The 12,620-nt window shown below is 35.6% G+C and overlaps 1 protein-coding gene across 2 annotated transcripts in view; it reads right to left on the bottom strand.

Annotated features, from left to right (window-relative positions):
- Positions 1-12,620, bottom strand: part of VPS54 (VPS54, GARP complex subunit) — a 76,969-nt gene that overhangs the window by 61,349 nt on the left and 3,000 nt on the right. For both annotated transcript variants that reach the window (XM_027865337.1, XM_027865338.1), the window contains exons 2-3: positions 1,333-1,494; positions 619-860 (exon numbers count right to left, since the gene is read on the bottom strand). In XM_027865337.1, the coding sequence (XP_027721138.1) occupies positions 619-860; positions 1,333-1,468 (378 nt within the window). In that variant the 5' untranslated portion in view covers positions 1,469-1,494. The remainder of the gene's footprint in view (positions 1-618; positions 861-1,332; positions 1,495-12,620) is intronic.

Here is a 12,620-nt window from a genome sequence, read left to right as displayed (position 1 = left end):
CACTCACTCACTCACTCACTCACTCACTCACTCACTCACTCACTCACTCACTCACTCACGGCTAAAGAAAGACATTTAATTCCAAAGGAAAATAAGAAAGAAAGGGGACAAGGGGAGACCAGGAATTAGAGGCAGAGTAAATTAAGGAGGGACCAGTGCCAAGCAAAACAAACTCTAAGGATGTACAAAAATATTTTATAGTTTTTGGTTTTTTTTGAGGTGGCAATGAATGAGAATATGAGTATTTAATTTTATGGGAATATGAGGAATTATGAGGGTGCTTATAAATTGGGAAATGGATAAACAAGTTATGGTATATAAATGTGATGAAATTATGCTGAACTATTAACGCTGATATTACTACACTGAACCCTTATCAGCATAATGACCAACCAGAATTCCAGACAACTATTGAGCAAATATGCCAACCACCTCCTGATAGAAAGGTGAAGGACTAAAAATGCTAAATGAGACAGTTTTTTTTTGACATGGCTGATGTGGAAATTTGTTTTGATTGACTATATATATTTGCAATGGGAGTGCATCTTGACTAATGGAGAGGAAGGAAAGAAAGAAGGAAGGAAGGAAGGAAGGAAAAAAATCAAGAAATGACTCTACCTGAGAGATTTCCTGTTGATATATTGCAAAATGTTCTTTGCTGATTTGTGGGAGGTAGAATGAAGGCAGGACTTCTGTGTCCACAAAATCTAGACCCCATGTTTTTGTGAAGAAATCAGATTCTCTTTTTGCTAATCTAGGATCATTTAATGCTGCTGGAAGATTTACTTTGGAATGATAAATAGTCCATCTATGTTGATCTGCAACTAGAGATGGGGCATCACATAAACTATGTGAATCACCTGCAGAAAATAAAGAAGAGAAAACTCAGCTTTTACAGTTGCTTTTAAGAAAAAAAGTTCTTTTTTAGAAAATGATATTATGAATTTAATTTTACATAACAAAGTTAAACATTACATGTACATATGTAGAGACATATGTGTATATAGTTTGGAAAACAAAAATAACAAATTCTATTTTACACAAACTACCTAAAATCATTTTCAGTGGTAAATATTTTAATCAAACAAATCTGTATATAATAACAATCTTAATTTTCCTATCTCAATCCTCAGAAAAATGTCCAAGACTCTTTATTTAATTTAAATCTTCACTTTTAGAGGACCTACAACATTAAAGACTTATCAAATATATAATTATACTATTTTAGGGAACTAAGATTTACTCTTTTTAAGAAAAGCAAATAATCTTCCATCATGCAATGAATATGCTATTTCACCATATATTCTACTGTTTAAAAAGAGAATTCATTACCTGTGGGTTCCTTGGGACACACATCTGGCAGTGACTGTACAGGTCGAATATGTTTAGTAGAATCTACCTCCTTTTTAAAGAAAACATCACTGCTACTTGCCTGAGGCACTGGTGAAGAACTGTGGCTTGAAGCCATTGCATAAAATCACCCCTCAAATGGAACTAAATAGGAAAGAATAATAAATACATTTTATCAGATCAGATCATTTATCTATTATACAATGAATTCAGGTTTTTTTTCCAAAATAGAAGCACCCTTCAAAAAACTTCAAAGAAGAATTTCTACCAAGCTTCTCTCTAGAAACACAGAATTTGTGCATAATTGGGAGGAGCTGGTAGCACAATGGATAGAATATTATTGTGAGAATCAAATGAGATGTTTATAAAGAGCTCAGCAAAGCTTAAAGTACTATATAAATGCTACCTACTGTTATGATTATTTTTGTTATTAAAATTTCTTGCAGAATGCAAGTATAATGGCTACAAAGTCATGTACCAACTGTTAAAAAACATAACCCACTAGAAACTATCATTAGATAGGTTAAGACATTTACAAAAGCCACATTACATGTAAAACATTACACACTTAAGTTAAAAATGAATGGTACAGATGATAATATATGATTATAAGTTCAGAAGACAGAAAGCAAGTTCAGTAGAATTATATCAGCTGCAGACACAGATGAACGAAGTTAAATAAAATATCTCATATTATTCTGGTGGAAAGATGAAAAGATTAGGGGAGAAGAGACTTGGGGGAAGGAGGTCAATGGTGCAATTCAATCAGTTCAGGCCTGATTAAATGGCTGGACACTAAAATTCTTCATGGGAAGTCAGTCCAGTAGTGGGAACAAGAAACTCTCAGGAATAAAACTCTGAAGACACAAAAAGAAACAATTCTTTTGAGCTGTGTCATCAAGTACTGTCTAAAAAGATCAACATGACTCCATAGGAAACTTGTCAACCAACTTAGATAGGAAAAAAAATTGTGTATTACATAAAAACACGGAAAGTTAAAAGAGGATGAATAGAAAAAGCAAGGTGCAATACTCTAAGAATCGTGTCTGGGTACAAAAGGTGAGAAATGAAAAGAAGCTGTTGAGAAAAGCTAAGGATAAAAGAAAAGGACTATTTTTTTGTTGTTGTTGCTGCTGTTTTCAGGAGGTTTTGGCGGGGGGGGGATGTTGTTTTTTAATATTGAAAAAATGAGGTTTTAAAATAAAAGTCAGAATTGGTGCTTAGGATGAATGGAACTATGATGATAAAATCTGGTTCCTGTCTCTGACTTCATTAACCATGAGAACTGACAGTGGAGAAGGTAGAGCCACTCAAATCTTATTTTGCTCCTGTTTATATTTTTTTCCTGTTAAGGAAAATAATCTTTGAAGTGAAAAAGTCTGAAATAAATGTATAACAGAGTTAATATCCAGATAAGCAAGGCGATATTAAGGGAGAACCTAATGTCCTATGACAAGTATATATATATACATATATATATATAAATATATACATAATGCAATGTGTGCACACACTTACACAATGTATCTGTATATACAGAAAGAACTAGCAGTTACAAGGCACTATCAGTGGTCGATAAAAGATCGATAGAAAACTGGAAGGAATTTACAAGGTAAATGTCCCGATTTTTTTTTTAAGGAAAGAAAATAGAATCTGAAAACTACAGGCTAATGAGCTTAATTTCCATTCCTAGTAAAATTGTAGAGCACATAATCAAAGAGATGGTTAATAAAGATCTAGAAGAAGTGTAATCACAAAAGATTCAGCAATTCTTTATTAAAAACACACTGTGCCAGTCTAGCTTCATTTCCTTTTTAACAGGGTTTTCTGGACTGGCAGATCAAGAGAATACTCTTTATCTAGATTTTGGCAGAGCACGTGACAAAATTTCTCATATTACCCTCATGAAAAGATTGGAGAGATGTAAACTTGCAATAATACAATTTGATGGGCTCAGAACTGACTGGAGTACCAAACACAAAAAGTAGTCATTAATGGTTCAAAGTCAACTTTGGAAAGTCTCCAGTGGAGCTCCTCATGGATCTTTGCTTGGCTCTGTCCTCTTTAACATTTCTAACAATAACTTAAAAGTATGACAGCATACTTTTGATGAAATTGTGGCTAAACAACAGTTCATGTGAAAAAATATGAGGCTTTCCCCAGGAGCTGAAAGACACCTCATAGGTCATATAACCCAACCCCCTCATTTTATGGATGACAAAACTAAGACCTAGAGAGGGTAAGTAAATAGGAGATGACAGAATATCAGTGATGGGATCTGAACCCAGCTCCTGTAACTCTTAGAGCTAGTGAGTGCTCTTTCCAAGTACCAAGCTTCCTCCCTAATTTAACTCTAAGAGTCTAAGTCAACATTGTAATACAGAAGCCACATAAACTTTTTCTTAGCGGAGATTCATGCTGAAGAAACTGAGGCTATTTCGGCTGAAATCTGGAAAGAGGGTTATGAAGGAGAAAGGAAGACATGACAGTTGTTGAAGAAGGGCTATTGAATTAAAGAGGGATTAGACTTGCTTTGTTCGGTCCCAGAGGAAGAACTAGGAGAACAATGGGTGGAAGTTACCAAAAAAGCAAATTTAGGTTTTCTGTCAGAGAAATCTTTCTGAAGTAAGCAAAAGTCAACTGGCTATCTTATGGGATAGTATATTAGCCTTCACTGGAAATCTTCATGTATATGTTAGATGACCACTTACTGGGCACAATGTGGAAGGATTTCTCATTTAAGTACAGCTTGGACTAAACAGCCTCTGGGATCTTGAAGACGATCATGACAAAGTCACCAATTTAAAACCAATAAGCCAAGGCTGCTAATTTCAATATACATCCCAAAGCAAAGAAAATCTGTTGCAAGAAAATTATTCAATGGGGCATGCCAAAGACAAACAAATATTGGATCAAGCATTTGTATTACTGACTACCTTTACTTTTCTTTAGTAGGGATTATCCAGAATAGACTTTTTTGTTTTTTAAATACCATCAGTCTTAATTCTATAACCATGAAGGGCAGAACCTTCAAATAATTCTGAATCATTGAATTCCAGAGTCAGAAAGGCCCTCAAAAGCTGGCTAAATTCAACTCAAACCTTAACAGATATCAGCTGTACAACAAACTATTAAATCACCATCCTGCCTCCACTTGAAGACCTCCAATGAGGGAGAGACAAAGTTACCACCTTCCAAAGGTATACAATTCAAACTCTGAGATCTCTAATTTTAAAAATGTTCCTTACAAGTTAAAATCTGTCTCTGTAATTTCCACCCATTACTCCTAATTCCACCATATAGGGCCAAATAACGTGAGTCTAAACCCTCTTGGAGAGGGCTATCATGACCGAGCAAGTCTTTTCTTCTTCAAGTTAAATATCCCCCAGTTCTTTCAACCAACAATCCATAAATATTAATGAAGACGGCTTAGAGAAATCATTTTGAAAAATATTAAATAAACTAAACAAAGAAAAAAGATGTCTATTAATACATATTAGAGATTAATCCCTCAAAATGTAAGGAGGCACATAATGAAAAACGCTATCCACATCCAAAGAAAGAACTATGGAGTTTGGATGCAGATCGAAGCACACTATTTGCTATTTTTTTTCTTCTGTTGTGTTTTGTCTCCTCTTCCTGGTAGTTCCTCCTATTGGTTCTAATTCTTACTTACAACATCACTAATGTGAAAATATGTTTAATAGGAATGTATATGTATAGCCTATATCAGATTTCGAGCTGTCTTGGGGAGGGAGTTGGGGAGGGTGGCAGAGAAAAATTTAAAACTCAAAAGCTTATGGAAGTGACTGTTGATAATTCAAAATAAATTAATAATAATTTTTTAAAATGTCAGGAGGCATAGAGTAATGTCTAGGAGAGCCCACAGATCTAAGATACTTCAACTTCCAGAGCTCTGTTAAATATCACTAACTAATCCACTTTCCCATTACCCCTACTCCACCCCTAATGAATTAGTTAAGGAGGTCCCTCAAAAAAAAAACAAAAAAAAAACCAAACTTGTCAAAGTCCTTTTCAAAGGCAAAATGAAATGAGGGGGAATGAAATGGTTTAACTTGAACTAATAAAAACTGATACAGTAAACATAACCATTTTTAAATATTTCAATTTTGGGGGGAAAAAAAATCTCTTAAACTAACCAATATTTTCCACCACAAAATAGTGGCAGTAAACAGCACTTGTTCAGCCAAAGACAGTATAGTATTATACAAATATAGCAACCATTCTTTAAATGTTTCAAAGTTGAAAAAAGAAACAAATCTACCCAAAATGTTTTGTTAACCATTAAGGTTTTTTTTCCCCTAAAGCTTAATCACAGCAAACAGCGCCTGCTCAGCGGAGACAGAATTGCACAATTTAAGAAGTTAAAAAAAAAAAAAACCAGGTCTCATGCTCCTACAAATCTGAAGACAGCTATATGCAGGAATTCTATGAAGGTTTCAAATGTATCCTCATGCATCCTACTACTTGAATAAACTAAGCTTAGGCCAGAAAATCTTAAAGTGTGGGCCAGGGACTCATGAACATCCCTTGAGGCCCATTCAGGGGGTCCTCAAGGCAAAAATTATTTTCATAACAATAATAAGAGGTATTAATCTATAACACAATATCAATATATATAACTCACACAAACCAAAGCTCTTTGGGACATCCTAAATAAATTTTTTTAGAGTGTAACAGGGACTTGAGACCAAAAAGTTTGAGAACCACTGGCCTATGCAATAAAAATGTTTGATAATGAAGACTAAGTTTTTGCGCTAATTGGCCAATTTCTGAAGTTAGAATCTAATTTCTTTTTTGTAATAGTCATTAATGAATATGAACTGTCATAGTTAAAACCAGTTATTAAAACTGCTGGATTTTATGAGAATGTGAAGAATGTAACTATATCTGATATATTTCCAAGTACAAGAACATATCAAGTCATGAATGAGGAAAATTAAAATGTCCAAGTATAATACAATGACACCTCCTCTAGTGAATGAAGAGAATGAATTCCAACAGTACAGTTCTATTGCCAGAAAGATTTTTGTTAGCTCTAGTTCAGGAAGGAATTGAAGGAAAACCTTCCTGATAATTAAATCTATCCAAAAAGTGGAATGGGCTGCCTTGGTAAACAGCGATTCCCCTTGTTGGAGGATATATCCAAGTAAAGGTTAGATGAACACTTCATGAGTACGTTGTAAAAAATTCTTGTGCAGGTATGCACTGGACTAGATGGCCATTGAGATCGCTTCCAACTCTGAAATTATGTAACATATGTTCCCTCTATGCTGTGTATCTCAGCCGGATACTTAACCCTTGCTCCTTCCCTTCCACATGAGGTAGGTTCTGGCCCCCCCAGCCTTTTTAGCCTATATTTGGGGCTACTCACACATCTTTCTGGATCCTCTTCTAGATCAAGCATCAGCAAGATGCTGCATGGATTCGGCTTACTTAAAAATGAGATACTTAATTTTAGTATTTGGCAAAGCCTGTCCCAAACCCTGACCCACCTGCTACTGACACACATCCAAAGAAGTCACCAGCACCAGCAACGAAAAGACTGTAGTTCCCCATGGTGTAGTTCAAAAATGTTGAACTATGTAGTCAAATGTCATTTGACATGTAAAAGTCTCAATTTCCTCAAGAAGGATAACAACAGTACCTACTTCATAGGGTTAACTGAGGTTCAAATGAGATAATATATGGGAGGTGGGGAGGGAGAGAAAAATTTAAAACTCAAAAAGCTTATGGAAGTGACTGTTGATAATTCAAAATAAATTAATAATAGTTTTTAAAAATGTCAGGAGGCATAGAGTAATGTCTAAGATGGCCCATAGATCTAAGATACTTCAACTTCCAGAGCTCTGTTAAATATCATTAACTAATCCACTTCCCTATTACCCCTACCTCTACCCCTACTCCACCCCTAATGAATTAGTTAAGGAGGTCCATCAAAAAAAAAACTTGTCAAAGTCCTTTTCAAAGAACTTTCAAATTTCCTCAAGAAGGATAACAATAGTACCTACTTCATAGGGTTAACTGAGGTTCAAATGAGATAATATATATGAAGTATTTTATTACAAATTTATCAGCCATTATTATTATTCCCTCAACTCCATTCTGCTCATATTGATTTTGCTGAAGTCAGTTGGTTGGTTTCCAGAACAGGCTGCTTCCCAAAAGATTTATAATCAGTTATCACTGTACTTGGAAATATATTAGCATAAATGGCACAGCAGTCTTAATATAGACACTAAAAGTTAAATTCTCAATTATCCGCATAAAAAGTATTCTTTTTGAGGCTTATCTGCAACGAATTTGTGTTCAAGATCAGTAACCTCCCTCTTCACTCCTTCCTAGCACAATACTGAGTTGTTTTCTGTTACCACAATAAATTTACAATTAGCTAATGTACATTTTAAAATAAATGGGAAGGTAAATATTCAGTGGGAAAAGTTATGTAATACATTACTAAGACATATATCTTTTGATTATTCATTGTCTAGAATTATTGCATTATAGTCAATACATAAATTGACAAGCTAATTTTACAAATGAAAGTTTTTTTAAAAAAATTATCAGAACCAGAGAAAGGGCTCCAGGGTTCTGAGGAGATAGGTCCTTTGTGGAAGATTTATATAGAAAAACCTAGATAAGAGATCTCCCAGGATGAGAAGATACTAATGAGTTATTGTTGATATCAGATAAGGGAGTACTCCCTATCAATGAGAAAATAGATCTGCTTAAGTATTAATCATTTTCATCTTAGATGTTTTAAGGAAATATTTTAGTTCTTTAATTCAACTATATCCTTCTCTGAATAGTACTAAATATCAGGAAATTTATTATTTTTGACACTAATTATCATTTTGACCAGATTCTTGTTTTTTTTCTCTTATAAATTTCTTCTAGAAATTTACTAAAAGGCAGTAATAGCCAAAACACAGAATAAGTTAACATAATTATTAAGATTCCATAATATCTCATTTAAAAGATAGCTAGTATTTACATGTTACTTTCAGGTTTGTAAGACTTTAGATATATTATATCATTTGATCATCTCAACAACACTCTGAGTGAGGTAAGTGCTATGAGAATACCCATTTTATCAATGAAGAAACCAAGGCTTAGATGTTGACTTAACCAGGATCACACAGCTAAGTGTCTGAAGCAGAATTTGAATTCAGTCTTCCTAAGTCCAAGTGCTTAGAACTATTCACTGAATCACTTCATTTATTCTCTCAGGGAAGGACAGGAGTCTCTTTGTATTAAAATGATTCATGACCACATTCAGTCTCTTTCATACACTCAACCGCATGTACTTTTTTTAAAAAAAAGTTACTTTTACAAATATAAAAGCTATCTTGAATCCATGATTTAATTCTCTACAACAAAAAATTTCTCCCAGCATTCAAAAGTCTTTAAAAAAAAAAAAACATGCCATCCCTTAAATACCATCCAACTATTATCTGCAGCTTTCTGGCTCACTCTTGAGTACTATCCCCAATATTTCCTTACTAAGGCTGTCTAAGAAACTTGTTCAAACTAGTTGAACTCTCTGCTCACACCTCTTCTCCCTTTACCATAGTTGTAAACAAAGGAAGACAGAATTTTGTGAAAGTATAAAAATGTCTTTTTCCTCATTAATGTAAAATAACTGGCACATATATTAAGTGCCTAATAACTCTTTCTGAATTGAATAAAAAGTCTTACTCCATTGTATATGAAAGTGACCTTGGCTTCTTGGATCTAGGGTTGGAAGAGACTCTCATTTTACAGATGAGGCAACTGACGTCTAGGGAGGTTAAGTGACTTACCCAGGTTATGCAAGTAGTGTCAGGGATAGGATTTGAAATGAGGTCCTCTGACTACAGAGCTAGCATGCAATCTCTGGCAGTTCTTACAACAAGCTGAAAGGATTTTAAGTATATGTTCAGTCAGATTCTATATTTATGATTTGAAAACCAGCCTAAGGTTCTTTAATCACCATCTTAGCCGCAGGGTCATAAATCTGTTGGCCAGAGCATCTGATCTGTAAGATCATCTTCTAAACTGGTATTACCAAAATGAGTACCTGCAATGACAATATCTAATATCCTTAGACATAGTGTTGATTCCTAGTTATCGTTATGAATAGTATTATATTGTGTGACAATACAATGTTGCTCACAGGGGCTACTGCGGTTATTAGGAGTTGTTTACCCTAATACCAAACATCCCCAAAAGGTTGTTTTTGGCTATTTCTGTTTATGTTTTTAAGTTTGGCTCTTGTCCTTTTATAAGAGGCTTCCAATTCCACTTTTCGCTCCCATACGTCAATACTACTCACTTCTCACCTCCGGCCTCTTTTCAACTTGTCTTGTAATCTACATAGGCCAGGCCATGCCTGGAATGCACGACTTCATCATCTCTGCTTTCTTCCAGAAAGCCTCCTTGATTCCCCACAGCCGAAACAGTTCTCTCCCTCCTCAAACTTTCATTGACCACTGTATCTGGACTTCTTTGTCTCTATTATACAAGTGTCACACTTAGCGAAGAGCTGTATTCTCCCCATAGACTGTAAGCTGTTTGAAGGAGGGGATGTTTCCATCTTTGCTCTCCTAGGGGCTAGAGCAGTACCTTGGACACCATAGGTATTTAGTACATGTTTGCCAACTTAATCGAACCCTAATCTGTTTAGGGCTAGGAAACTAGATAAATATGCTTTTTTAAAATGTCTGATAGGGGCAGCTAGGTGGTGCAGTGGATAGAGCACCAGCCCTGAAGTCAGGAGGACCTGAGTTCAAATGCGACCTCAGACCACACACTTGACACTTACCAGCTGTGTGACCCTGGGCAAGTCACTTAACCCCAATTGCCTAAAAAAGAAAAAAATATATAAAAATAAATAAATAAATAAATAAAACATCTGATAAAAATCAAAAGTGAGGAGCTAGTTACATGGGCTTTTAGTTTGTACGGCTCTGATGTTTTGCTTATTTCCTGATTACTGTGTCCTGGGATAGTTGTGGTAAGTCAGATTAATAACTTCTGGAAAATGAGTTATTCTAGAAGGTACTGCAATATAAAAGAAAGAGTATTGGGCAGGGAGAGATTCCATCCTGGAGTGTCTCATCACCTGCAATGAAGTTTTAGCTAAGTCCCTGAACTTCTCTGTACATCTCACCTATAACAGGAGGAGACTGGACTTTCTAAACTTCTAAAATTTCTAAGAATCTCACCATTTCAAAAGTTTAAACACTAGTAATAAAGATTTCTGAAACTCTAGTAATAATACTTCAATTTTGCAGTTAAGTTACAGTTGCCCTTTTCACATTTCCTTTTTTTTTTAAACTAGGTCTCCCCATATTCCTCAGTATAGCAGCTTCTCTCAAGCCCAGTTCTCACTACTGAATGACACAGAAGCACTGACCTGAGTCTGTCTGCCCCTCCTAGTGGCCCCCTACTTCTGGAGGTTCACAGACTGATGTGTAAACCATTTGCTAGCCTAAACCTTTAGTAACAGCTGAGATTATAGTATGTGTGCTATTACATGTGACTAAATATCTATTTCTTCAAATCCATGGGTTATTTGTGAAATTCCACACTTATCACTGTTCTCTACTACCACTTCCCCCAAGAAGGCCTTTCTGAGTTATCAAGGAGCAGAAATATGATACGCTCACTATGAACCAGCCGTGTAGGTTAATCTCCTTAAAGGGGTCATAAAACACTGTGGCTCTGGGAGTTTAAATCAGTGAGATAAAGGCTAACCTGAGAGAGTGTTGGTTGATGGAGTGTCAGGCTCTCTGTATCTTAGTAGTCTTCAGAAATCCCTTTTCATTTTTTGTTTTTTGATTAGGCAACTGGGGTTAAGTGACTTGCCCAGGATCACACAGCTAGTAAGTCTCAAGTGTTTGGTCTGAGGCCTAATTTGAACTCAGGTCCTCCTGACTTCAGGGCCAGAGCTCTATCCACTGTGCCACCTAGCCGCCCCTAGAAATCCCTTTTGAAAAAGAGGTCAAACTTCATATGAAGCTTTTACCAACCACTATTTGAAATTCCGCCATTCTTCTCTCCCTGCTTTCCCCCCTTCACTTTAAAAAGATATTCAGATGGCATAGAATAAAAACAAAGTGGAGAGAGTTTCTGATCCTTATCTGGTGTCTACATAGAGAGCTGTCCTGTATGAGCAAAAGAAATCTATTTACCTTCTTAATGCAATCTGAAAAGTATAGTAATTCGTAAACTGTTTTTAAGATTCAAGAATTTTACTGGAAATAAGTGTTAAGTAAGCAGGTATTACATAAATTTTCTGAGGTGGTAATGGAGCAAAGGAGAAGTCACCCAAACACCCATATTTTTTTTTTAATTTCTGAAAATTTAAAAACCATAACCAAAAGGGGAATGGTCCCATAGGAATACACATACACATACACACACACACACTCACACACACTCACACACACTCTCTCTCTCTCTTTCTTCATTTTATGATGTATTAGGTTTTATAATGTTTTATGATGAAGGTAAAAGGCACATCAAAATCAAAGCCAAAGTGAACCCTTTAACTCCCAAATTTTTACTTCTCCACTATGCTTGAAATCACTGGTATCAAACTCAAGTAGAAACAAATCCCTGCAGGCAGCAAACTGGCTTAGAAAACCACAAATTAATATTACCTATGTTGTATTCTTTTTTAAAGGCAACTAGGTGGAGAAATGGACAGAGCACCGAAGTGGACAGGGCCTAGAGTTAGGAAGACTCATCTCTCTGAATTCAAACCCGGCCTCAGACACCTACTAGCTATGTGACCTTGGGCAAGTCACTTCACCCTGTTTACTTCAGTTTCCTCATCTGTAAAATGAGCTGGTGAAGGAAATGGCAAATCGCACCAGTATCTTTCCCAAGAAAACCCTAAATGGGATCACAAAGAGTTGGATGTGGCTGAAACAACTGAAAAATAAATGTTGCATTTTTATTTATTTTCTAAAACATTTCTCAATTCCATTTTAATCTGTGAGTTATTACAGCTCTGCTTTAAATTCTCTTGTACCAGGCAGCTAGATGGCACAGTGGATAGATCACCAGCCCTGAAGTCAGGAGGATCTAGGTTCAAATACGACCTCAGGCCAAACATTTGACACACATACATAGCTGTATGACCCCGGGCAAGTCACGTAAGCCCAACTGCCTTAAAAAAAAAAAGAAAAAAATTCTCTTGTGTCACATAATCAACGGATTTAACCTATAGCTAGAAGCATTTGATAGGCTCAGTGGATAGA

The sequence above is a fragment of the Vombatus ursinus genome, unplaced genomic scaffold (genome assembly GCF_900497805.2).
Source record: "Vombatus ursinus unplaced genomic scaffold, bare-nosed wombat genome assembly UNPS02014778.1, whole genome shotgun sequence".
NCBI classification, from domain to species: domain Eukaryota; kingdom Metazoa; phylum Chordata; class Mammalia; order Diprotodontia; family Vombatidae; genus Vombatus; species Vombatus ursinus.
The sequence above is the reverse complement of the archived record's forward strand: the minus strand, read 5'-3'. Positions and strand labels throughout refer to the sequence as shown.